Source organism: Grammomys surdaster, unplaced genomic scaffold (genome assembly GCF_004785775.1).
Source record: "Grammomys surdaster isolate TR1022 unplaced genomic scaffold, NIH_TR_1.0 310, whole genome shotgun sequence".
Lineage (NCBI taxonomy): Eukaryota > Metazoa > Chordata > Mammalia > Rodentia > Muridae > Grammomys > Grammomys surdaster.
The window spans coordinates 459,555-484,579 of NW_021604729.1; the positions used below are offsets into that span (position 1 = coordinate 459,555).

At 47.1% G+C, this 25,025-nt stretch overlaps 1 protein-coding gene across 1 annotated transcript in view; it reads left to right on the top strand.

Moving 5' to 3' along the window:
- Nucleotides 1–11,393, top strand: part of Ms4a10 (membrane spanning 4-domains A10) — a 13,412-nt gene extending 2,019 nt beyond the window's left edge. The window contains exons 2-8 of the mRNA XM_028777564.1: nt 3,970–4,165; nt 4,512–4,631; nt 5,587–5,643; nt 7,329–7,460; nt 8,491–8,601; nt 9,151–9,244; nt 11,280–11,393. Coding sequence (XP_028633397.1) covers nt 3,992–4,165; nt 4,512–4,631; nt 5,587–5,643; nt 7,329–7,460; nt 8,491–8,601; nt 9,151–9,244; nt 11,280–11,356 — 765 coding nt within the window. The 5' untranslated portion in view covers nt 3,970–3,991 and the 3' untranslated portion in view covers nt 11,357–11,393. The remainder of the gene's footprint in view (nt 1–3,969; nt 4,166–4,511; nt 4,632–5,586; nt 5,644–7,328; nt 7,461–8,490; nt 8,602–9,150; nt 9,245–11,279) is intronic.
- The last annotated feature ends 13,632 nt before the right edge of the window (nt 11,394–25,025 follow it).

Below are 25,025 nucleotides of genomic sequence, written 5' to 3' on the forward strand. Positions count from 1 at the left end.
CCCCCCGTGGATCAGGATGTAAACTTCTCAGCTACTTCACCAGTGCCATGAATGTTGCCATGCTTCCTGCCACAATGATAATAAACTAAATCTCCGAAACTGTAAACTAGATCCCAGTTAAATGCTTTTATTTATAAGTTACCTTGGTCATGATGTCTCTTCATAGTAATTAAGGTAGAAGTTGGTACTAGGCCTGACCATGGTGTTTGCTGAAGAAACTTGAAAGACTTGGGGACTTTAAACCAGAAAAGTGATTGAATAACCACTTAAAGTGGTTTAATGGAATCACTAACCTGCTTACTAACAGAAGCATGGAAGACAGAGGTGCTGAAAGCAATGTAGATTATGACAGCTTGGCTCAAGAAGTTTCAGAAAGGAAGACTATTAGTAGTAAGTGGCCTAGAAACTGTTCTTGTGGTATTTGGCAAAGAAGGTAACTGCCCTTGTCCTAAAATTTTGCCTGAGGCTAACTTGAAGGGTTTTGGATTAATGGCATTGGCACCAGTGATTCTGAGATAGCCTGCTGTTGGCTATGTCATGTGGTTATTAGTAGTCACTCTTGCACAGATCTACAATGAAAACTAAAGAGCTTGATAAAAAGAAATATTAAATGTAAACTATGAGAAGAAAATGAGCACTAGGCTAGCCGGTGTTGGAGTTAAGTCTAGTGCTCAAGGGGATACAACGGTCAAAGAAAACTCTGATTCTAAAGAGAATAAGGGCGTGGTGACCTCAGGACAAGACCCCACCCAGCTAAGCTTCCAACCTGTGAAAGGAATTAGAGAAAAGTTTAAGCAGTGAAGGAAACCAACAACAGAAAGCTCGTGCAAATGCACTTTAACAAGGGGGCTAAGTTCCCGCACCATCAAGCAGCAGAACTTGGCAGCTTTGACCACGTGACTCTGGTTTTAGAGGGAAGGATACAAGAAAGGGGACTGTGAAATCTTCCTCCATGGCTCAGAGAAGCCACTGAGGACAAGCGTGTGTCAGTGTTGTCTCTGCATGGAGGCCCAATGATGCCATAGAGTGAAGCTGGGAAGGTGCAGCTTAGATTTTACTGGAGAGTGCAAAATGAGGACGCCAGAGTCGTGAGAGATCTGCCAAAGAGAGTTGCAGGCTTGATGTGGAACCATCCCAAGAGAGAGAAGCATGTTGCAGTCAAAGGTAAAAGGAGTTGGAGATCTAAAGAGCACTTTGCCATCAGGTGTGGAGATGCAGAGTTTGGAGTTTGCCCTGCTTGTTTCAGTCTCAGTTTGGTCCATTGTTTCCTCAGTATGCTCCCTTTACTCCCTTTTGGAAAGGTAATATATACTTTGTGTCATTGTACGCTGGAAGTATGTGAACTGCATTTTGATTTTTATTTTGTAGGTGGTTACAGTTAAGAAATTGCTATAAGTCTCAGAAGAGATCTTGACTTTTAAACAGTGTTAAGACTGAAAGATGATGGGGACTTTTGAAGTAGAAGTTGGACTAAATGAATTTTACATTATGATATGGCTATAATCCTATGTTGGCCAATGTGGTGGTTTGAGTAAGAATCCACCCCCCATAGGCTCATATATTTGAATGCTCAGTCACCAAGGAGTGGCCCTGTTTGAAAGGATTAGAAGGATTAGGAGGTTTGAACATGATAAAGGAAAACTGTCAGTCTGAGTGGGCTTTGAGGTTTCAAAAGCCCATGCCAGGCCCAGCCTCTCTCTCTCTCTCTCTCTCTCTCTCTCTCTCTCTCTCTCTCTCTGTGTGTGTGTGTGTGTGTGTGTGTGTGTGTGTGTGTGTGTGTGTGTGTATCTATCAATCAGAATGGAAAGCTCTCAGCTCCTTCACCAGTGCCATGCCTGGCTGCTTGGTGATTAATAACAATATCTCTTCACAGCAATAGAACAGTGACTAAGACACCAGGTTGCAAACTAAGGTCTCAAGTTCATGTCTAGGGAAGTGGGGGATTTCACAAGAGGGTCAGTTTGGGAGCACTGTGTGGAAGTTAGAAGGCTGTGTTTTTCAGAACAGTAACTGATTGTCTAGTTGCGTGGCCCTTATCTTGAGGACATGGCTCAGTTAGCAGCCTGTGTTCTGTGTTTTATATACCAGTAATGACAACTTCCTGTTGGCCAGGCCCTTATCTTAAGGACATGACTCTGGAACAAGAGTGAAGGCTGGAGCCAAGCAATGAAAACTGAAAAAAAAAAAAGGGCAAGACGGAGTCACCATAGCCAACAGCAAGATAAAGTCACCATTACCTACAGCAAGACAGAGTCACTGTTGGCAATGGCCTACTACCATTACACTCTTGGTTTTGGAACGTGGCAAGGGACTTTATAACCCACACCCCTTTCCCTCTGTTGTCCAAGGCCTGCCCCCTCTGGCCCCTCCCCTTTAAGAGTATTCAAAGTTCCTCTTTGCATCATTCCATTCCAAGTTCAAGTTGGAAATAAGCCTTGAGATCAGAGCCCAGTCCCAAGTCCAACTATAAGTCAGCCATGAAGGCACCAACAAAGGGAACAGATACCCAAAAAGTTCTTAGAACCAGAGGTTTGGAAGTTTGTCATTAAACCCAAAGCAGACCCTACAGAATATCAACTGCAGCATATGGCTGGTCTCTAAGGAAGAAGATTCTACAGAAAATTAAATGAAGGAAATGTCCTTAGTATCAAAACAGAGAACGTCCCTGCAGGAGTCCTCAAAGTCTTGAAAAAGTAAGACGGTAATGTGTGAGGTTTCCTAAACTTGTTTAACCATGATCCCTTTTAACGTAGATCCGTTAAGGCCAGTGTTCCTCGGGATGTGCTTTGGGAGAGGGTACTCTGTCCTCCTGAGTCCAATTCCTTACTGGATATTTGAACCATTTCCACTGCCACAACTTACAGAAGCAAGCACCCAAGTGTAGACACCTCCCCATCCCCAGTGGCCAGATGGCCACCACCCCCAGACATCCCAGCTCTGTCCCCAAGAAGCTTCATTTGAAGTCATAGCTACATCAGAAAGGCCTGGGGAAAGCTATACAATTGAAGCCAAACACTCCCAGATCGGCTCACAGAAAAGAGCCACACAGCCATCTCTCTGGGTTCAGCTTCTAAAGCCCAGGGAAGAGAAGGCCCACTTATCATTCCTACTAAACCAGGGGCTGTCACTGCCAGTTCATGGGGATATCAACTAGGGAGTCCCACCAGCAGCCCAGGCCAAGAACACAGGAGATGGAGTTAGGCCAGTTTACCGTGGTTCCACTCTTATTTATTGGCTATGCAACCTTAGATATATGGCCTAACTTCTCTTAGCCTCATCTGCAAAATGGGAGTGAGAACATCATTTCCCTCATAGGGTTGGGATGCAGATGCCAACAGATGATGCATATAAAATGCTTGTATCCGTGCTTGGAACAGAGAAAGGACTCATGAGTGTTGGTGTTGTGGACATTGTTAAGTACTGACTCACTGGCTCCATGTGGGCTCAGAGTAAGCCCCAGGCAGAAATCTCCTTCCCTTCTCTCTCCTCTCCCCTCAAACCCAGGAGACATGGGCATCACTGAAGGGCCATGGTTGTGTTCCCATCACCTTCAGTTGTCTCATTCTAAGCCATAGTTGGGGACTGTTTACAAAATGCTCACATGAGCCAGGCCTCCTGACCCCTAGCTCCTGCTTACCTTTCAGGTAGCCAGTAGAAGCTCCCCCTTGTACTGGTTGGCAATGAAGTTCATCTGGCCTTCATTTTCCCGCATCCCCAGAGAGGCTGAAAACATTGCTAGGCTCGGATTATTTAAATCAAAGTCAATGAGCTTCTACTTTCTGAGTCTCCACTCAGCTTTGCAGAGGGTCTTTCTCTCTGTGTGTGCTAGTTATTGATGTGTGTTTCCAACACCTCTAATAAAAAGCTTTGCTTTACCATCTGAAAACAAATCAAGAGGTGACAGCAAGAGTTGCATCCGAGCATCAGACACAAGCTCAACCCTGACAAGTCCTTCTTCTTGGTCTACAGCCAGGATTCCCTGCCAGAGTCAATGGATATAAAAGCTCCCACAGTGATTCCCAGCAGTGTTACTGGAGAAGTCTCTCGATGGCAGAACCTAGGACCTGCCCAGCCTGCAAAGAAAGTGGCCCAGCCCCAGCATCTGGTTCCAGATAGGCGCCTTGAAAAAGCCCTGGAGGGAAGTGGCCTTCTGCAGAAGTTGGGTGTGAGTAGGGAGGTGTCACCCAGGGAAGAGGTTAAGCGGGGAGCCTCCAGCTCCGTGACACTCATCCTAAAACTGAAACAAAAGCAACAGGAAGGCTGGTGCTTTGTGGAGTGTGAACAGGACCCAGGATGCCAGCCATGCAGAGACAGAGCAGAATGCATGCCCTCAAGTGGGGCTTTGGCATACTTGCCTGTCCCTCCAGTTAGCCCTGGGGAGGAGGTCCCTCCTTGATGACCAAGACCCCTGAGAAGTAAGGAAAGGAACTGCCACCAGTAGGTCCAGGCACTGGTAGTCATGTAAGGTTAGCCATTTGCCACTTACCTTAGCTACTTCCCCCCACCTCCAGGGCTTTCACATCATCATTGCTTTGGCACACCTGGCCTTCGGTTCTTACCTGGCCTTCAGAGTCAAGAATCTACACTTGGTGGTGGTGAAGTGCTGGTATCCACTCTGGGGAACTCTCTCTGTAAGTAAGAGCCCAAATCAGTGGGTACAGGGGTGCACAGGGGGGCCCTGAGAGGCCCTGGCACTGGAGGCTGAGTGCAGCCAAAGAGTGAGCCTATCTGTCTCCATCTTCCTTCTCTGTCTTCCATTTCCTCAATTACACTATCCATAGATCCTTCCTGAGAGCACCTGTCACTCATGGGCCCTGTGGACCCTCCTTTAATTTACCACGTGTGTTGGGTAGAGAGAAGAGCCAGTATGAGCTCGGTTCACAAGGCTTCTGAGCACCCAGCCTTTTGTAGCCAAAGCCTTTCATCACTATCAGGCTCTCCTGCAGCCACACACAACTGTGATCCACAACTCCTGTCTTTCTGGCCCATCAGCCAGAATGAGAGACAATATGGGACTCACACACACCATTCCTCAAAGGATCCATGCTCCTCCAGGACTCCAGGGCACTGTCCTGACCCTGAAGACTGTCTTCACTCTTAGTCCCAGCTCCACTGTATCCTCTTAGGCAAATGTCTTCACTCCCATCCCCAGCTTCCCCTCAGTCCTCCATCCCCACTGGCCCAGCTTAGCATTCCTACTACAGTAACAGGTCTTTCTACACATGAGATGAGTATCACCCCATGCTCCCCAGGATGGGCACATAGCAAGGACTCACCATACGTATAGAAGATAGATCAGAAACACCCTAGGCCTCAGAGCCAGAAGCAATGTCCTCCCTAGTGCAGGAGCAAGGTTGAGGGAAGGTGGTTACTGTGACCTACCTGTGACCTGCACAAAGTCTGGAGGTTTGTGTCCTCCACAGGTAAGCACATTGAAAGACAGAGGCTGGAGTGGGCTTGCTCTGTCCAAGTGATGTTCTCTACCTTACCTGCCAAAAGGGGGTTGTTTTCTTAGAGAATGAAGGTGACTTTGTGTTCTCAAGGTACCTCAACTTCTCTCCTTTGACCTCCAATTCTGGTCTGCAGTTTCTCATTTCAGGGATCTTGACCATAACAACAGTGACACTTCCCAAGACCTATCTGGTGAGTTGGTACCTTGAGATCCTTCTCTCAAAGCTAGGGGGAGAGACAAGGGCATCTGTATGCAGGGTTGACCCTGAATGCATCTTCAGGATAGAAGAAGACATCTGAGAGGCTCCAGGTGCAGACAACTGACTAGAGTTGACAGGGAAGAAGGGGTGCCCCACCTGGAGCTCCTGCCCTCTAAGGAATGGCTCCAGGAACCCACCCCTCCATCTAGAACAGACCTTGGCTTCTTCATTAATTGCTTTTTCAAGATGCCTGACAGAAAGTGAATTGCGGTTTAAGAGGGTACAGTCTACTGTAGTGAGGAAGACTTGGCAGTAGGAGCAGGTGGCTGCTTGCTCACATCTGAGTAGATCAGAAAGCAGAGAGATGAATGCCGGTGCTCATCTGACCCTTTCTTATTATTCCGTCTGGGAATCCCTCCCCCACCAATAGGATGATGCTACACACTTTTAGGGTGGATCCTATCTCACCAGCCAAACCTCTCTAGAATACCTTCACAGACATCCCCAGAGGCGTGTCTCCTAGGTGATTCCAAATCTACTCAAGTTAGCAATGAAGATTAGGCATCATGGCTTCCTTCCAAATCTGTCAAATCTTTATTCTTTCACAATTCATGCATATGGATTGCATACTTTGATCATATCTCTGCTCCCATTTTATCTTCTCTTATGCCTTTCCCCTCTCACAAACCCTTTCTTCCTCCCTCAACACTCAATTCTCCCTCCTTCTTTCTTATGTTTTGCTTTGTTTTGGGGTTTGTGTCCCATTGTGTTTTAATTAGTGTTACCTACATGAGCATGGGTGGGAGTTATTTACTTGAACAAGGACAACCTACCACTGCCTGCACCACTGAGAACTATGACGCGTACTCCCCTCACAAAACCTATCCGCCTATTGCTCCTCAGAGCAAATCTACCACATTTTGACTTCATTCATTACACATCAATTCAAACCCCTAAACCATCAGCCTGAGGACCACCTGGCTCTGCATCCCTTCCCTGGTCCTAGCGCCACTTCTCTATAGCCCTCAGGTCCTTACCTTCCCCAACCCACACCCTCTCTTAGCATTCACTTCCATCCCCATCAAGTGTGATCTGGAGGAGTTATCCCACACTGTCTCCTCACCGCAGCCCAAAGGTTTTATTCTAGAGTATAAATCCTACCATGCCCTTGAGCTTCTTGAGGGGCATAGAAAATGAGCATTTGACCCAGCAGAGTCAGGAAATCCCAGGCAGAGACCTGCCTGACAGGGGGCCCTGTTTCAAGACTCCAGCAGGATAGATGGAGAGGATGGAAGAACTTGGGGATTAAGAGGCAGAACCTTCAGGCTCTTCCTGCCCTTCCCTGTGTGGTCCTCTGGATATTAGACTCTGAGAGGTTAGGAACCTGATGTAGGATAGTCATTGAGGAATGCGTCATGATGCATCCTTCTTTAGTATAAGCCTCATGCACCTGGCATCGGCTCCTGGTCCTTCCAATGTGTCCAATAGAGGATGCGCATGCCAGGGTCCTTCCCACAATCAGAGCCTAGGGTATGAGTTTGCAGCCTCGAGCTCAAAGATGGGCAGAGCCTCCAGATATGGGTGAGGGTGTCATAAACCAATTTCCTGGAAGGAGGGCCTTGAGTTGGGTCACTAAGCTTTGGCCACCAGCTCTAACATTTTCACCTCTGCTTGCAGAAGATTCTGTGTGTGACAGCAAATGTCATCAGCTTGTTCTGCGCACTGGCTGGCTTCTTTGTCATTGCCAAGGACCTCTTTCTGGAGAGTCCTTTTCTGTGGCCAATCTGGAGACCATACCCCAACTCCACAGTGAGTTTCCCTCCCCTCAGGAGTCCTCTGAGTCCAAGGAGGGACCAGCCTTGAGCTTGGCTGAGAAGAACCAATCAGCGCTCAAAAAACCTGTCCTGGAACCAGGCACTGCCAATCTATACACATCCCTCTGGAGGCATGGTGGAAGCAACATGGCTGGCCTTCTCATGAGTCAACAGTAGGAAACTGGACTGTACTTCAAGTCACCATGTCCAGTCCTCCTTTACACATGGGAAACTTGAGACCCAGAGGGAGAGAATGTCCTGCCTGGTGCTGAGCAGACAGTTGACTGCTAGACCATGCCCTAGAACTGCTGGTTCTACAGCTAAAGCACCTCCTCCCAACAGCCTTGCAGACAGGCTAAGTCCTCTTTGCTACCTTCATTTTATGGGAGGTTCAAAATGGATAAATTAATGGCCAGAGGCCATGCAGTAAGTCCAGGGTACAGTGAAGGCTTAAAGCCTGGTCTGCAACAGCCAGCCCAGTTCTCAGCACCATTGCTCCTCTACGACAGGGGAAACACTGTCACTCTAAGTTAGGCGCCTCTCAGCCAGGTTCCAAAGTGACTCAAGTTGCATACGCACTCGTGCTTCCCTGGTAAATGTAGATCTCTTCCTGGAGATCTTTCTATCAGGGCCCACAGCCATCACGGCCTGGAGGGTGAATGGTCAGTAGCTTTGCCCCAGTGGCTCCCAGTTCACCCCTCCCCCACCCTGCTATAAAACACACTTTCTCTCTGGGTCTAGGCAAGTCCATCCACTGGGTAGAACTGTCCAGATGACCCTTAGGGCCACTTCTGCTTCTTCCAGGGACTTGAGAGATTCTCTGGTCCTTGTGCTTCAGGAAACATTCACCTAACCCCCCTATGTGCTCAGCACTGGGCACAGGACAAGATAGAAACTGCTCCAATCCCTCAGTCCTCCCTATCCTCTGAGGGGAGCAGAAGCCCTGATGTTTCTGCTGAGGATCTGCCTGCCAGTCTCAGATGACAGACAAGATGCCCTATCCTTCTTCCTGCCACTCCCTGCAGGCCTACATCCAAAGACTAGAGCTGACTTTGTTCTGCCTCAACTTCCTGGAGATCTTCCTGTCGGGGCCCACAGCCATCATAGCCTGTAGGATGAAACTCCTTCGTACAGAGGTGAGACCTTCCTGTAGACAAACCCTCAGGGCACAGAGACACATTAGGCAGCAGAGGGCTCAGAACAGACAGACAGCAGGCAAGGGTCACAGGCTGGGCACTTAGGAGATATGGGTCCTCTGTGGAGTGCTGCATTCGTCTGCATATAATTGTATAGGTATGAGCCACAATGACACAGATAAATATAGCTTTATTTCAACTTCTTTCAGGCAGGTGTGTACTTGCCACTACACAGTTAAGTAACCTGAGGCCTAGAGAAATCACACCATCTCCTAAAGCTAGAGCAGAGTAGCCCACGGTGGAATGAGCAACTTGTCCACAGTCAACAAGACTCTGGAGCAGAACTAGAACTCAAACGCCACCAACTAAGCCCTGTGGATCTTTCTCAGTCAGTGTTGGAAAGACAGTCACAATAGACATCTAGAAGTTCTCTCATCAAGCCTCATGTAGAGCTCGAGACTTCGGAAGTGACCCTGCCAAGGCACACTTTATAAAGAACTGATCATACCATGTACTAGACCAATAAGGACAGTGATTTCTCTATTGCAGGACATGGATGACATCCCTCTCGTTCCTGACACACCTGTGGAACCTAAAGTTCTGCCGCTGGAGCCACCACCATCCTACAAAGATGTAACTCAAGGTAACACACAGCATGAGCAAAGTAAGAGGTGAAGGGGTTCTCATTCTGGCTCCACAGATCTTCAGAAGGAATTCACCATGGCGCCTTCTCCCTGATTAGACAGGGGCTAGTTCCCCCTGGGAAAGGGACAAACAGTGATGTTTCTAAAACAGTCTACCAAGGAACATGTGGTGCTCCCCTCCTGTATGGCACCCCAGACCCAGATACCTCAGTGCCTGAGATACCAGCCTCCTCTACTAAATCAGGGTAGAACCAGATGTCCTCCTTGCACACCTCCAGGGTGGCTCTTAGGTGACTCCTGCACACCCCAGCCTCCCACTCACAGCAGGTGTACAGTGGCTGCCCATGGCTGGAGTGGGATGGCATAAGCTATGTCTAGAGTAGTCATGAATCTGAATCACTAGGTTGCCCCAAACCACTCAGAGGAACATCAAACCAAAACCACACAAGGTTTCTGTCTCTGGGGACTCAGTGTCTCCATCTGTAAATGGAGGGGAAGTGGCAACCATGATGCAGTAGACTCCTGTAAGCTCAGAAACCTGAGATTCGAAAAAGTAGAGTTCAAGATGAAATTGTAGCCTGAGAATTCTAGAGCTACTCATACTGGTGGGAAAGTTGAGGGAAGGCCTTGCCTTCCTTGCTTCTCAACCTTCAGTAATCAGAGATCACTCACCAGTCTGGCTTGTTTGTTAGCCACACTGGATTCCTTCCATTTCTTTAAGTTAATTTGTTCCTAATATTATTTTAAAGAGTCTCTGTTTAGCAATAAAAACTTTTGTAACCAAAGTAAGCTCCCAAAGTAACAAACATGGTAAGACTAAATATCACCAGATTCTTGGCCCCTCTGCCATGACCTCACCTGCTGCTCAGGGCTTCTTTGCTCTGCTGCAATCTCTCTAAGCTACCATGAGATTCCCTAACACACAAGCACACCCTGTCTCTGAGCCATAACCCAGGCTCCTCCTTGACCGGGACTCTCCTTCTCTGATACTGGCAGAGCTTCCTCTGAGCCTTTCTTGGGCCACCAGCTCTGGACTGCTGCTGACCTCAGACTCCTTCCATCCAGCTCTGTTTCACACAGGCCCAAGGACCTTGAGAAAATAGTCTAAGACTGTTCCCCAGTAAGGGCTAGTGTAGCTCCAAGCTGAATTCCTGCCCACTGAGGATGCACAGGTTGTGGCATGACCCTGGATCTCCAGAAGGAAGAGTTCATGGGGGAGGTGAGGTACATACATTCAAATACCAGCAACATCAGCCCCCTTAGTTCAAGAGAACACTGTCCTCCCAGCAGCCTACTTACCACACAACTAGGACTTGGGCATCTGGGTCCAGGGAGAGCTCAGTCCTAGCTATTGACATGGAGGAACTGCCAAGTGTCCCTGCAACTGTTTGATTCTAAACATCATTGAATTGTAATGACACAAGTCCATTTTTAAAAAGGGGTTATTACATGTGCATCCTAAGGGCATGTAGTTCAGTTGGTAGCAGGTTTTCCTAGCTGGGAAACAAGCAAAATAGATCTCTTCACCTGACTTAGTTTACAGAAAAGATGTGGATTGGAACTCTGACCTCAATTACATTTCCTTGAACTTGGAGTTCTACTTTCTAGTATCATCAAACTCCCATGTTAAGAGAATCTTGGTGAATCATCTCACTTAACCTCATGCCACAGATGGAGAAACTGAAGCCCAGTTGGGTGAGGTAGATGCACTGAGTGTTACCCAGAAGGTGGCTTGGATGGACAAGAGGCCCCATGTCTTACATTGTTATTGCTCTGGCCATGACTCCTCAGCCCTGCCCTACCTGCTTCCTGGGATCCTGAGAGTTGGAAGAAGATCACCTCTTGTGTCTAGCACCCACCTTAGCCTGTAGCTCCCAAACCTATTGTTTCTTCCAGTCTGCAATTCTAACCCCACTGCCAGCCCAGAAACATTAAGAGAAACCCCCAAACATGGGCCTCCTCCCTCAACACTGCAGTATACTTCAGCACTGAGGCAGGTCATCAAGGCCTAATGGGTATTCCCTTGTTCCGCAGGTGAAGACTGTATCTCTGCAGTACCAAGACCATCCCCACCTCCCATCGGCTGGACTGTGGTGGCATCACAGATGTGACGTTCACAAATAAATGCATAACTACTATAAAGAGAAACTGGGGTGCTCTGAGAGTGTGATGGAAACAGAGGGGAGGGGAGTGGAGAAGCCAAAAAGCCTCTCCCGTGGAGGCATCAAGGGATGCCTACGGGTCTAACTGTCCAGTGTAGGCATAAATTTTTTACAACATACTTTTAATAAGGGTTCAACCTCTCCTCTAACCCACTACCCAGCAGAGGTAGTAGAAGAGAAAAGTTATCAGGATGTGGGGAAAGTGGGCCTGTTCAGCAATAGTTCTTTGAAGGCTAGATGGATCTTCTCTTTCAGCAATTCAGTCCCATAGCAAAAACCAAACACTATTCAGCAGCTTCAGATCAGTCCCTTAGGCAGGCAGACACCAGGCATGAACCAGCAGCTACAGTCCAGTTCTTTCAGCAAGCAGACACCAGGCAGCTGTAGTTCAATCCTGAAGAAACTGCCAGGCTCTCCAACCAACCTGAGGTGAGGCCAATGAAGCAACAAGCTGCCGCAGGAACCTCAGGAGCAGTTCTTGGGCTAGTTTCTCTCAATGGTGGTATTATCACAAGCTGAGCTCAACAATGCTATGTAAGGTGAACCAATACATGCATGTCATTAGCAAAGAATAGCAAGGTGGAGCTCCCTATTACGTGGGGTCATATTTACACTCTTTCATCAAGCATCCTTTCATGTGTTTGCTATATCCAAACATCCTTTCACTTGTGTCTGCTTCAGGAAAACAGCCTTTCGTGTGTTTGCTTTAACAAGACATCCTTTCTCATGTGTGCCCCAGCAAAACAGCATTTGATGTGACTAACCTTCCAAAGAAACTAGAAATTTTCACTTCAGTCTAGGCTCTGCCATGCGTGTGCGCGTGCACATTCGTGTGTTTGTGTGTGTGTGTGCACGCGTGCGTGTTGAACATGTATGTGTGTGTGCATGTTTACATGTGTCAGGGCATGCTGGGTATACATGCATTTATGTGCATATGGAGACTATTGATGTCAGAAATCATCCTAGATCCAATGAAGACGTCTGAGGTTTACCCTCTGTCTTTCTTCCTCCTCATTCATTGAAGCAGGACCTCTCACTCTAAACTAGAGCTTGCCAATATGGCTATTCCCTGCTGGCTAACATGCACTGGGCATCCCATGTCTCTCTGCCTTCTGAGCCTAGAATTACAGGTGAGCCACCATGCCCACCCAGAGTCTACATAGGTTCCAGGGATCTGAGGTTCTACTGGCTAGTTTTATGTCAACTTAACATAAACTAAAGTCACCTGAGAGCAGGGAACCTAAATTCAGAAGATGCCTCCATAACATCGTACTGTATGTAAGCCTGTACTTTCTTAATTAGTGATTGATGGTGGAGGGCCCAGCCCTTTGTGGGTGATTCCATCCCTGGGCTGGTGGTCCTGGGTTCTATAAGAAAGCAGGTTGAGCAAGCCACAGAGAACAAGCCAGTAAGCAGCATCCCTCCATAGCCTCTGCATCAACTCCTGCCTTTAGGTTCCTGCCCTGTTTGAGTCCCTGTTCTGGCTTCCTGTAATGATGGACTACAAAGCGAAAGAGTAAACTCAATAAACCCTTTCCTCCCCAGCTTGCTTTTTTGTCATGTTGTTTTGTCTCAGCAATAGAAACCTGAACTAAGTCAGGATCCAAGCTCCAATCCTTACCCTGTGTTTCCACAGGCACTTTAACAAGCACTGGACCACTTCCTCAGCCCTATTTCTTTCTCACAGGGACTTAGTTCTTCCCTCAAAAGACCTCTAAGTCTACCTGAGAAGTCCCTCACTTCTCACTCCCTGTGGCTACAATCACTTCCTCCTCGCCTGCCCTTTCCTTCTAGACTAGTTTGACGTCTGGCATTGAGTCTGAAGAAAACTGCCTTGAGTGTTCCAGGCACACAAGATTACAGACCCCAGCAGAACAAGTCCAGGATATATGGGATAGGCAGCCCATCCATAGTGTGGGAACTTCATGGCGGAATCGGCGGGGGGGGGGGGAGCGCTTTTCACGCTGGCAGGTCCCAGTAACTAGAGAAAGTCCACGAGGGGTTCCAAGGGCTGGAAGCTTTGTCGACAGCAGGCCCCAGTGATAAGAGAAGTCCGTGGGTTCCAAGAGTTTTATTGTTCATGGTGTGTGATAGATGGTCTGCACCCCCCAGTTTAAGCCAGGGGAGAGCTGGCTTAAATAGGGAGGGGGAAAAGAGGAGGGACTGGGAAAAGGAATAACTTAATTTAGCTACCCCCCCCACCTTTAGGTAACTCATGAATTCCCTTGTAGTCACGCCTTCTCTAGCCAAACGTGACTGTGAAGGGTAGAACTTTTACCCCTAGCAGACTAGCAGATAGAATAGAGCCAGGAGGGCAGGTCAGCTAGTTCTGGGGCTTTGTGTTCCAGGAACTTGGCTGACCACAAGGTGGATGATATGGTTGCATAAGATTGGGTTCTTGAGAGAAAGGGCCTGTACTTCCCCATGATTGTTCCTTGAACCCTGTCACACACTGAATAATGGGCTGGGACTTTCCATTGGTACTTTCCAGCGCCCCCCCCCCTAACTCCCCCTGGTTTGTGGTTTTTTTCCTTTAAATACCCTACTCTCCCTGAGCTGGGGGTCGAGCTCCTCTGCTCCTGCATGGATTACAGTCTCAGCCTCAGCTCGCTGATTTCCTGAAATATACCTCTTGCTGATTACATCAAAAACATTGTCTCAAGAGTCCTTGGGTGGCCGTGATCTCCCGAGACTGGAGGGAGGGTCTCCCCTCTTGGGGGTCTTTCAACTGCAAGGTGCAGATCAAATGGAGATCACACCACATGTCAGGAGCCTGGATTCTGGGAGAGTGACAGAATAGATGTCTGTCCCTCACAGGCAATGGACACCTGTTGGGTCTCCAGGCTATTTCCAGCCAGCGCTTCTACCAAAACCAGCCATCCTATCACAGACTTACACACAGGGCAGACAGACTTCAGGGGAGGCAGCCTGAAAGGCTGGGATCATCACCCATGAAGGATTTCCAGAGTCTTATAAGCCTCCATCCTCCCTCCAGGAGGAAAGGTTTCTACTGAGAGGAGACTTCTACAGAGCACGGAAGCCTTGGGTTCTATTTGTTATGCTTTCCACAGATAGAGTCAGGCTTGTCTTGATTAACTAAAAAAGTCTCTCTCTCAGTCATGCATCTGATCACAGTCCCAAACATCTGCACAAGAAAACTCAGACTCGAGTCTTCTGAGTAACTGGGGGCCTGAACTGTGACACGACTTCCTTTGACAATCTGAGTAAACATCTGTGTGTTCCAAACAGTGAGTTGATGACAGACCAAAGAGTCCCCACTGAGTAAAGCAGTGAGTTGCAGTTGGGGTCACTTGCAGAGGTGACTCAAAAGCACCTGCACCATCAATCAGCCTGAGTGGCAGAACTCCTGGCAGCTGCGTCCTTGACACTCCCTCTCCACCTTGTCTCCACAGCCAAGGAGACACTCCTCTGCTTAGTGGCCGTGTGCTGCTTTATAACTGGGGGAGGTTCCTCGAGAGTCTCCTGACTCTTTGGACTACCTTTTCGCTGCTTGCCTTCCTCCGGGTAGCAATGTATAAGAAGAAACGGCACACCAAGGTCACCTAGCAAAAGCCTGTTGTCGTTACACAGAGATAAAGCTACAGAGGAAGTGGGTGATGAGACCAGAACCTACAGAATTACCTTTGCAAGCTGGAGGGGACTAGTCTTCAAATATCCCCACACTAAGCTTTTTATTTCAGGTCACTAGCTAACATTTATTGAGTCTTACTCTGTCCCCAAGAACCACTCTAAGTACTTTTTACCCCTGAAAATGTTTTTGAGCCTGGCAGTGGTGGTGCATGCCTCTAATCCCAGCACTAGGGAGGTAGAGGCAGGTGGATTCCTGTGAGTTTAAGTTCAGCCCGATCTATAAAGGGAATTTCAGGGCAGCCAGGGCTATTACACAGAGAAACCATGTCTTAAAAACAAAGTTTGTGGCTGAGAAAACTCAGGCAGATGGATGTTAAGTCATCCTTCATATTCACACGGTTTGAGTAAGAAATGTTCCCCATAGGCTCAGCATCTGAACACTTGGTCCCCAGATGGTGATGGGGGTGCTGTTTGGAGAGGTTATGGGGAGACAGCCTCACTGGGGAGGTACATCACTGGGGCTGGGCTTTAAGAATAAAAAGTCTCCCCCACATCTAGTTCTGGCTCTGCTTCGTGCTCTGGTTAAGGATGTGAGCTCTCGGCTTCCTGTTCCTGCCACCATGCCCACTGCCATGCCTCCTTCATTTCTATGATGGACCCTAATCCCTCTGGAACCATAAACCAACATAAAGCCTTTCTTCTACAAGCTGCCATGGTCAGTGTTTTACCACAGCAACAGAAAAGTAACTAATACAGCCACCCTCAAGAGAGTGTGAGGAAGCCGGGTGGTGGTGGTGCATGCCTTTAATCCCAGCACTTGGGAGGCAGAGACAGGCAGATTTCTGTGTTCGAGGCCAGCCTGGTCTACAGAGTGAGTTCCAGGACAGCCAGAACTACACAGAGAAACCCTGTCTCGAAAAACAAACAAACAAACAAACAAAAAAGAGAGTGTGAGGACCAGAAATTCCACTCAGTCACAGGCCTGAGCCTGAACTCAAAACCTTTCTGCCATCTTACAATCTGCAGGTTTATAGGCTCAGGAAGGTCAGAAAGTCAGGAGCCTCATGAGGGTACTCCCCACGGTTAAAAGCGACATACAAGCACTGAGGAAAAGCCAGTCTACCTTGGATCTACCCACAAGTTGGACACTGAGCCCCACAGGTGCATCTTTTATGAGTTGTCAATCATGCTGGTTCAAGTATGTTGGAGGCAGCTGAGCAGGGACGTCAGCCTCCTCGCTTGGTCCTCAAGGATGTTTGGGAGAAGGGTTGTGGATGCAGATAAAGATGGCACTCCGTGAGGAGCACATGATGAGACCCAGGTTGCCAGAAACAGGGCACAGAGCTTCATCTGACCCATGACCACTTCTGAAATACAAGTGAGCGGCTCTACAGGAAAGCTCTGGAGAGTGCAAGGGTGAGCACAAGAGGCTGGATGTGATAGTGCATACCTCTGACCCCAGCACTTGGGAGGCAGAGGCAGGCAGATGTCTGTGAGTTTGAGGCCAACCTGGTCTACATAGGGAGTTCTAGCCTAGCCAAGGCTATATAGTGAGACCCTGTCTAAACAAAACAAACAAACAAACAAAAACAAAAAAAATGTAAGCACAAAGTTTCCAGGACTGGATTCCTGGAGTCTTGGGAACGTAGAACAGAAAAGCTATATAAGAACCAGATGTATAAGATGTATGCATACATGAACTGTGCATGCAGGTGCTGGGAACAGAACCTGGGTCCTCTACACGAGCACCAAGTGTTCTCAACCTCTGAGCCAACTCCGCAGCCACCTGAGAAGTCCATTAAAACAGCCAAATTAGAAGTACAAGGCAGAAAAATGAGATTTATTCAATGTGGCCACATTGGGAAGGGGAACAAAAATCCATTGACATCTCTCTCCCCTAGTTCATCTCCAGGACAGGGATACACACATCTAAGAGTCAGTCAAGGTGTGATCCTGTCCACCTCTGACACATCAGTGTGTGGGTGATCTGAAAAGTTATTAGAAACGTGTGCACACACACACATTCACACACACACACGCACAAAGGACAGGCATAGAGGCAGAGGCAGGCTGGTCTTTGTGAATTTAAGGCCAGCCTGGTCTACAGAGTAAATTCCAGGACACATGGTGAGACCCTCCCTATCTTTAAGGGGGAAAAAAATCAAACTTTAAAGTGTGAGATCTCATTTCTAGGAGACAAATACCCTCCCCCCTGCTGGAGTTTTTTCCTTCTCCCAGCCTGAGATTCCCAGGAAAACCTCACTTCTAGGAGTCCATTGTCTGATAGTCAGCTGGAGGAATCCACATTATCTCCTCAGGATATCTTCATTTCTGCCAAGCTGGTTGTCCTCGGTATGGGCTGTTAGCTCCTCACGGCATCTGAGGAAGGAGAGAGACTGGTAGCTGGAAGGGTCTGGGCTCTAACAGAGAATAGCCAGCCACACGTCTCGCCACTCCTATGAGTGCTGTGACAGGCCCTCATAACACACACAGATTCCAGATTCCAATATTGAGGATCCCTATGCTCGGGTGAGGCCTGGGCTCCCGGATGGTGATTTAGGGTTCAGTGTGTGTGTGTGTGTGTGTGTGTGTGTGTGTGTGTGTGTGTGTGTGTAGTATTATGGAAATTTTTTACTGGATCCATAGGATGGAAAATCTGGAGACATTCCTGCCTAAATGTTATGTTACCTGCACCACTTGGTACTCAAGGACAAGCCCAGGGCCTGGCACATGAGGCTGCTTGCCTGTCCAATCTTGCCCTCCACTGCTCACCCTAAGGCAGGTTGAGTGACTTGCCCAGGGAGGCACAGCTACTGGTCTAATAATATTTGCTCAGCTGGGGAAGGCACATGAGAATGAGTTTCTGAATTTGATTTGAGCAGTTTCTCTGACCTGTAGTTATCTAATTCCTGACAGTAGGTGGCACTCTAAGTCCGGATTCACACTAATTATTCAGTATGTAGCCTTAGAGCCCTGTAAAATAGACGCTAACAGGTGAGGGAGGCTTTGGGTTTTTTTGTGTGAATGCAGCACGTCTGTACAGCTCGTAAACTCCTTGGTCATCAACTGTACTTCTTGGGAAGATATTTTGTGTTGTTGGTGTGGCTCCGATCAGAGGCAAGTGTTTCTCTTACGGGTCACCCATGAAATTCACACAGCAAGTGCACAAAATTCACAAGAAGGCAGGAGTGCTGCCCAGTGTTCCAGTGCTTTTCAAGAGCGTCACTGCTGCCTCCTCCAAGGCCTGTCCAGGGAACAGTAGCTTTGGCTCCCCAGGAGCTTGAAAGAAAATGCTATCTCGGCCCCTTCCCAAAGTACTGAGACGGTTTCCATTTTGACAAGAGCTGCAAGTGGCTTGGTCAGGTTGGAGGAACACTTAAGTACCTCAAAATCTTTAGCAATCATCTTCTAGAAGCCTTGCAAACCTTACAGACCTCTGGGGAGAGAGAGAAACTGCAGATGCCAGGGACTTGAAGGGCAGTTAGAGGAACCAAAGGCAGGCTCCATGAGATGACAGCTTCTTGTTCACTGAAGACAAGTGGTGGGAAGGCACAGGGGCAGGGATCTAAGCAGGGCCAATTCGGGAGAGGGAAGGACTCAGGATCCTAGATATAATACCCAAGCCAGCATCCCCTTAATAAATAGGCTTCCAGCCTTATGCCTCTTCCATCCCAAAGGAATAAAGCTGTTACTGTCCCCTTTTTGGGTGCCTGATCTTCTGTCTTTCCCAAATGGTCAATTAATTTTTTATTGAAAAAATCTTTTTCATTCAATATATTCTGATCATATTTTTCTCCTCTCCCAATTGTTCCCAGATCCTTCCCACTTCCCTACCCATCCAACCCTATGTTCTTCCTCTCTCTCTTCTTTCTCTCTCAACACACACACACACACACACACACACACACACACACACTACAAAAACAGAAATCAAAAGAGGCAAAACAAAACAATAATTTAAAAAATCCCTAACAAAGCAAAATGAGAGACAAAAATCTACAGAAATACTACTGAGTTTGGTTTGGGTTTTTTTGTTGGCCAACTACTCCTGGACATGGGGACTGTCCTATAGTGTGGTTAATATACCTGGTAAGACTTCTTCAAATAAAACTGACTCTTTTTTACTTTTAGCCAGCTGGTGACAATGGTAAACAGATTCTATGTTAAAGTTGTATTCTTTGTCAGTGGAGGGACCCCATCTGGCTTGAACCTGTAACAGGTCCTGTGTGTGTTGCCAATCTCTGTGGGTCACTAATTAGAAAGAAGTGCTGTAATCAGGATACCTTGAAAGAAGGGCACCATGAGTCCAGCAGTGGACACAGAGAGTGATGCCCTGGTACACACCTCTGTCACATGACATTAAACTGAATCCACATCATGCCACTACCTGGAAAGAATTCAAATAGAGTGGCCATATGGATCTGACAGACCGTATGTTATGTAGCTAAGCCCTCCACATTGAAACATTCCCTTCTGGGGACAGGGAGAGCTGAAGAGATGGCTCAGTGTTTGAGGGTGTTTGCTGCTTTATCCAAATTTGGTCCCCAATACCCACATCAGACAGTTCACAGTCAGGACCTAATGTGTCTGGCATACTCCGGTACTTATACTCACTGGCATATGCCCACCCAAACTCACTAACAAACATAGGAGCAAAAAAAAAATTTTTAAAGAAGCATTCCTTCCTAGAAGGAAGAGGAACATTGTTAAGACTCAGTAAGTTAAGAGGCTGAAGAAACGGCTGAGTGGTTTAAAGCAGTGGCTACTCTTCCAGGGGACCAGGGTTCAATTCCAAGCACCCCATGATAGCTAACAATTGTCTGTAACTCCAATTTCAGGGAATCCCAACACCCTCTTTTGCCTCTGTGGGCATGGCATAAAGGCATACATGCAGGCAAAACACCATACACATAAAATTTTTAAATCTTTAAAAATTGTAAAAGGCTAAGTGTGTTAGTCTGGCTTCTCTAAAGTTGCAGAATATATAGACTGTCTCTATATCTTAAGGAAATTTTTTGGAATGACTTACAGTATGCAGTCCAACTAACCCAACAATGGGCATCCAGGGATCTAGTAGTTGCTCAATCCTAGCTAAGCTAGGTGTCTCGGCTGGCCTTCTGTATAAGCTGGAATCCTGAAGTAGGTTCCAACAGATGTGCTGGCAAGTAAATACAAGCAGGTAAAGAAGAGTGAGTCTTTCTTCTTCCACTGTCCTTATGTAGGCTTCCAGCAGGAATTATATCCCAGATTAAAGGTGTGTACCACCATGCCTGGATTTGGAACTTGTTCTGTTCCAGGCTGGTCATGAACTCAGAGATCTGCTTGCTTCCGTCTCCTGGGATTAGAGGCATTTACAACTTGACCTGGGCCTAAACTTTTCATTATGTAGACTATAAGTCATTCCAAAAAAAGCCACTATGCCTCAAGATCTGGATCAAAAGAGTGTGTCATCTCATGTCAAGATCTGGGTCAGAAGTCTGTGTCTTCCAGCCTCAAGATCTGGATCGCAGATGTGCCCTCCATTTCTAGATTGTAGTTTATTCCAGGTGTAGTCAGGTTGACAACCAGGAATAGCCATCACACTAAGAAAGTTGATGAAACTTAAAAGGCTCAAGAAGTACAGAAATTTACAAGACTCAGTGGGCCCTTTCCCAGCTAATATAAGCAGGAAAGAACTTAGGTGAAGGACTCTTCTGTGGAGCTGCCCTCCAGTTGGACAGGGAGCTCCAGGGATGTGGCTTTCATGAGTCATCACTTACCCTGGTGTGGGCTTTCAGTGATTCAACTGCCTTGGAGTCATCCATGTTCCTAGAAGTAGATTCTCACCCATGTTCCTGTAAGCAACCCCAATAAACTCACTGGTTCACCAAGTGATTACTTGTGTGGAACTTTTCCTTTTGTCACTGGTTTGTTGTCTAAGGCAAATACACATTTGTTCATGTCTCATAACTGTTATCCCCATCAGCACAGAAGTTTCTATTAGGACAGTGTGTTGTGTGATAATTGAAGAGCCTGGATATACAAATAGAAAGCCCCAGAGACTTTGCCTGCAGGCCAGCAGACAGTGGTGTGGCCTCGGGCACCTGACCCTGCAAGGAGGACCCCTCTTTCCCCTAGACTTCAGCAGATGCCCATGAATCTGAGATGGTGCTTGCCTAGCCATAGGACTTGTGACTCATGCCCAGCAGGATACTGCACAAGGCTGCAAACACAGAGGTGTGGGTTTGCAGAACATTGTGGGTCTGGAACACCAAGCTGATATCTCCAGCTTCCGCTGTCACACCAACTCTACTGCCCTAATTAGTTCACTCTGGGTGTTAGCTGTGGCTTTGGGGATACTCTGAAGTTATAAGGTACTGACATGTGGTAACTTGTGAAATATATCTGACTGAAATGAGTGGGGAGAGGGGAAGCCAGTGCCTCTTTAATACAAATTATCACCCTCATTCTTTCTGTTCAGCGGGGCACTGTAGTGCACACTCCAGTAGAGCACTGTCTAACTGTCTTACCTCTCTTGGGTCTTACCTTACTCTCCTCATTCACACATCACTGAGCTGACTTACCGAGGGATGATACTAAGGCTCATTCTAAATATATTCTTACTGTTTCTCAGGTGTCATGGTTATGTTTCTTTTATGCTATTCCCTGTCATTTTCTTTGTAAAAGATTACTTTAAAAAAATGTGTGTGTGTCTGTGTGTGTGTCTGTGTCTACATGTCTGTGTGTGTGTGGTGTTATGAGCACATGAGTGCAAGTCCTCTCAGGGGTCAGAAGAGGGCATCAGATTCCCAGAGCTGGAGTTACAGGCACTGTTGAGCCACCCGACTTGGGTACTAGGAACAGAACTCAGTCCTTTTCAGGAGCAACATTTATTCTTATTCGTTGAACCATCTCTCCAGGACCCCAGGAGACTTTTTAGAAAATGCTTTTAAAGGCTAATAGATTCTTTCTTGGCAAATGTCCCTTTATATTCACACCTAGGTTGCTCATTGAGACCTGGGCTGCCCATTGCTAAGTCCTGAGCCAGGCAGACCAGTGGTCATGGACTTGTAGAGCACATTATGAAGCCTTTCCACAGAGGCAGACACTGGAGCTAGAGAAGCCAGTTACAGACAATTGTGAGCCACCATGTAGGTGCTAGGAAACCCAGGTCCTCTACAAGAGCAGCAAGCACTTTTAACCACTGAGCCATCTTTCCAGACATCCCCACCCCAGCCAATGTAGTATTTTATCTTCATTCATTCATTTGATGATTATTTATGACTAATTGCTAAGTAGCAAGTACTGATTTGTGTTTGAAGAATATACCAACATAGAAAATAAAAAATGAAAAACTTGGCACAGTGAAATGACATTCTAATCAGTAAAAAAACCGACACCAAGAAAGGTCTGGAGCTATAGAATGCACATGTGCACACGTGTATACACACACATACACACACACAAACACAAAAACAGTAGAATATCTTAATAATATATACAGCCAAAGATTAAGAAAGAGTTTGTCATCCAGTCTGCCTCTGATGAAGTAATGTAGTGATGCATAGGTGACATCCCTACCCATCACCTTTCCCTAGGAAAACTGCCCCCCAAAACGCCACAGATGGACTTTCCATATCAGTGACTATTGCTGCTTAACAAGCCATCCCAGGACTTAGTGATATAAAAATAACTGCTGATGAGTTTGGCAGGAAAGATATGGGCAGGGAGAAAGTATCTGTTTCATGATTTCTGGGACCTCTATTGGTTAGGACTGACCTGGTGAATTGGGGATAGAATCATCACAGAAGCAACTCCTTTCCTACCTGCTAGATGATAAGGGTGTTAGCAGCTTGCCCCCCATTACCAAAGACAGCTCCAGGTGATCTCTCCACATAGGGGGATTTGTACTTCCTCACAACATGGAGGCTGAGTTTCAAGAGCCAGCATCCCATAAAAGCCAAGAGAAGTCCTCAGCCCTCCATGATCTAATCTTAGAAATGCATAACAACTCTGCTGCCTTCCATTAACTGGGGGCTATCCTGCAGTCTGAAGAATGAGGGACATAGATTCCAGTACCTGAGGGGTGCCCAGGTGACACGGTAAGAAGATCACATGGAGGAGAGACCCTACTTAGGCCAGCTTTAGAAATCCCAGTCCTTAACACCTTTCCAAGAAAGTCTGTCTAGATCTATGCAGAGGCATTTCAAAATCAGAGCACTAAAACCGCACAGGCAGAAAAGGATCACATCTGAGTGCTGTTTTATGTTGAAATGCATAGAACAGAAAATACCACTCTGATTAATCCTTTATCTCTCTAAAAAGCCTACTTTAGTTTTGTTTTAATTATTTTGACTTATTTTAATTAACTTATTTTGTTTATATATTCAAGCTGGTCTCCATCTCCTTATCCTCTTGATGCTCCCACCCCCGTATCCTGAGTGCTGGGATTGCAGGCATGCACCACCACACCCAGATAGGAGGCTGCTGGGATTGCAGACATGCACCATCACACCCAGATAGGAGGCTGCTGGGATTGCAGGCATGCACCACCACACCCAGATGGGAGGCTGCTGGGATTGCAGGCATGCACCACCACACCCAGATGAGAGGCACTTTTAAAGATCTGCAACTTCTGGCTTATTTAGAAAGAACAGAGCCATCCTAGGCTACAGTGGGAATTTACTCAAGCTTTAGATAAAGTGCACAAAGGCAGAGAGGTGTGGGTAAAAATCATATGCATTTTAGAAGCCGAGCTCTGGATTCAAACCCTCGCTGGACCACTGACCAGCTTCTATCCCTGCACCTCTGAAAAACAAGATTACCTGGAGACTCACACAAGACCTGCCAGCACCACCCTTGTGTGCTAGCTACTCTGGACAGTATCTTGATGGCTTAAACTTGGCAAAACTTAAACATTTTTATGACTTTCTAATTTCCTGCACTAAAATGCATTATCAATACTGCTAACCATCCTGTTAGCAGCATGCCTTTTAACCTGCAGATAAATGGTGTTTGCGGAGGAAACAATCTGTCTGTTTCTATGACACTCCTTCGGTAGAGTGAGTCAGAGCATATGAGATGCAGAATTATGATCACAAGACAAACAGTCAGTCAGTTCTTGATGTAAGTAAACAATAGGATGGTGGTAAGCTTGGGCCATACCCAGTGATCCTGAGAGTCCCACATGCAGCCCTGTTCCGAGGGTAAGGTTAGACATTTGGAGGCTCTATGGAAACAGAAAAAATAGTTTGTTGACTCAGAAAGACTTGGTTCACTCACCTGAGGTTGGATGTGCCAACTGGCTGAGATCTGGGGCTGGTCTGAACTACTGCAATGAGAGAACTGAGATTCCCCACCACTAAACCAGGGACTGGGATGCACTTTCTTGGTCATCAAGTCAGTATCTCCAAAGGCTGGGGTATGGCTCAGTGTTATAATCCTTATTGAGCATATGTGAAGCCCTGGGTACCATACTCAGCATCACAAAAACACAGCATCTCCAAGGGTTGTTGTGGAGATGAGGCTACCACACTGACTAAGATGGACAACCACCACTGAAGTGGATATCACACTGTGAGGAAAACAGAGCTGTCAAGAAGCCAGATGTGGAGGAAATGAGGTTAGGTTAGTAAACAGAAGGGAAGGAGGGAAGTGACTTATTCTGAAACTTTCATTGACCAGATCCTGAGAACTGAGTGTGTACAATGCTGGGACATGTTTACCCATCTTTCTGAGGAAATCTCCTTTTACACACAACATGTACACAGTCTGTCACTGTCCCATGTCCAGCCCCACGCACTTCTGGTGGTGGCTCCCACCCATCCTACCCAATTAAGTGATGGGGCGAGATCTCAAGCTGAGGAGTCTGAGTTAAAGTCACATTTGAGTGGACTTTCAGCCGTATGGCCTCTCTGAGATGCCATTACCTCTCATGTTCATTGGTGAAACTCATTCCTTCTCAAAGGACCTCAGGGCTTTCAAATTTTTGTGTGCTCCAGGGGAACCCCCAAAGTGATGTAAGTTCCCTCGAGACAGAGACCATGAC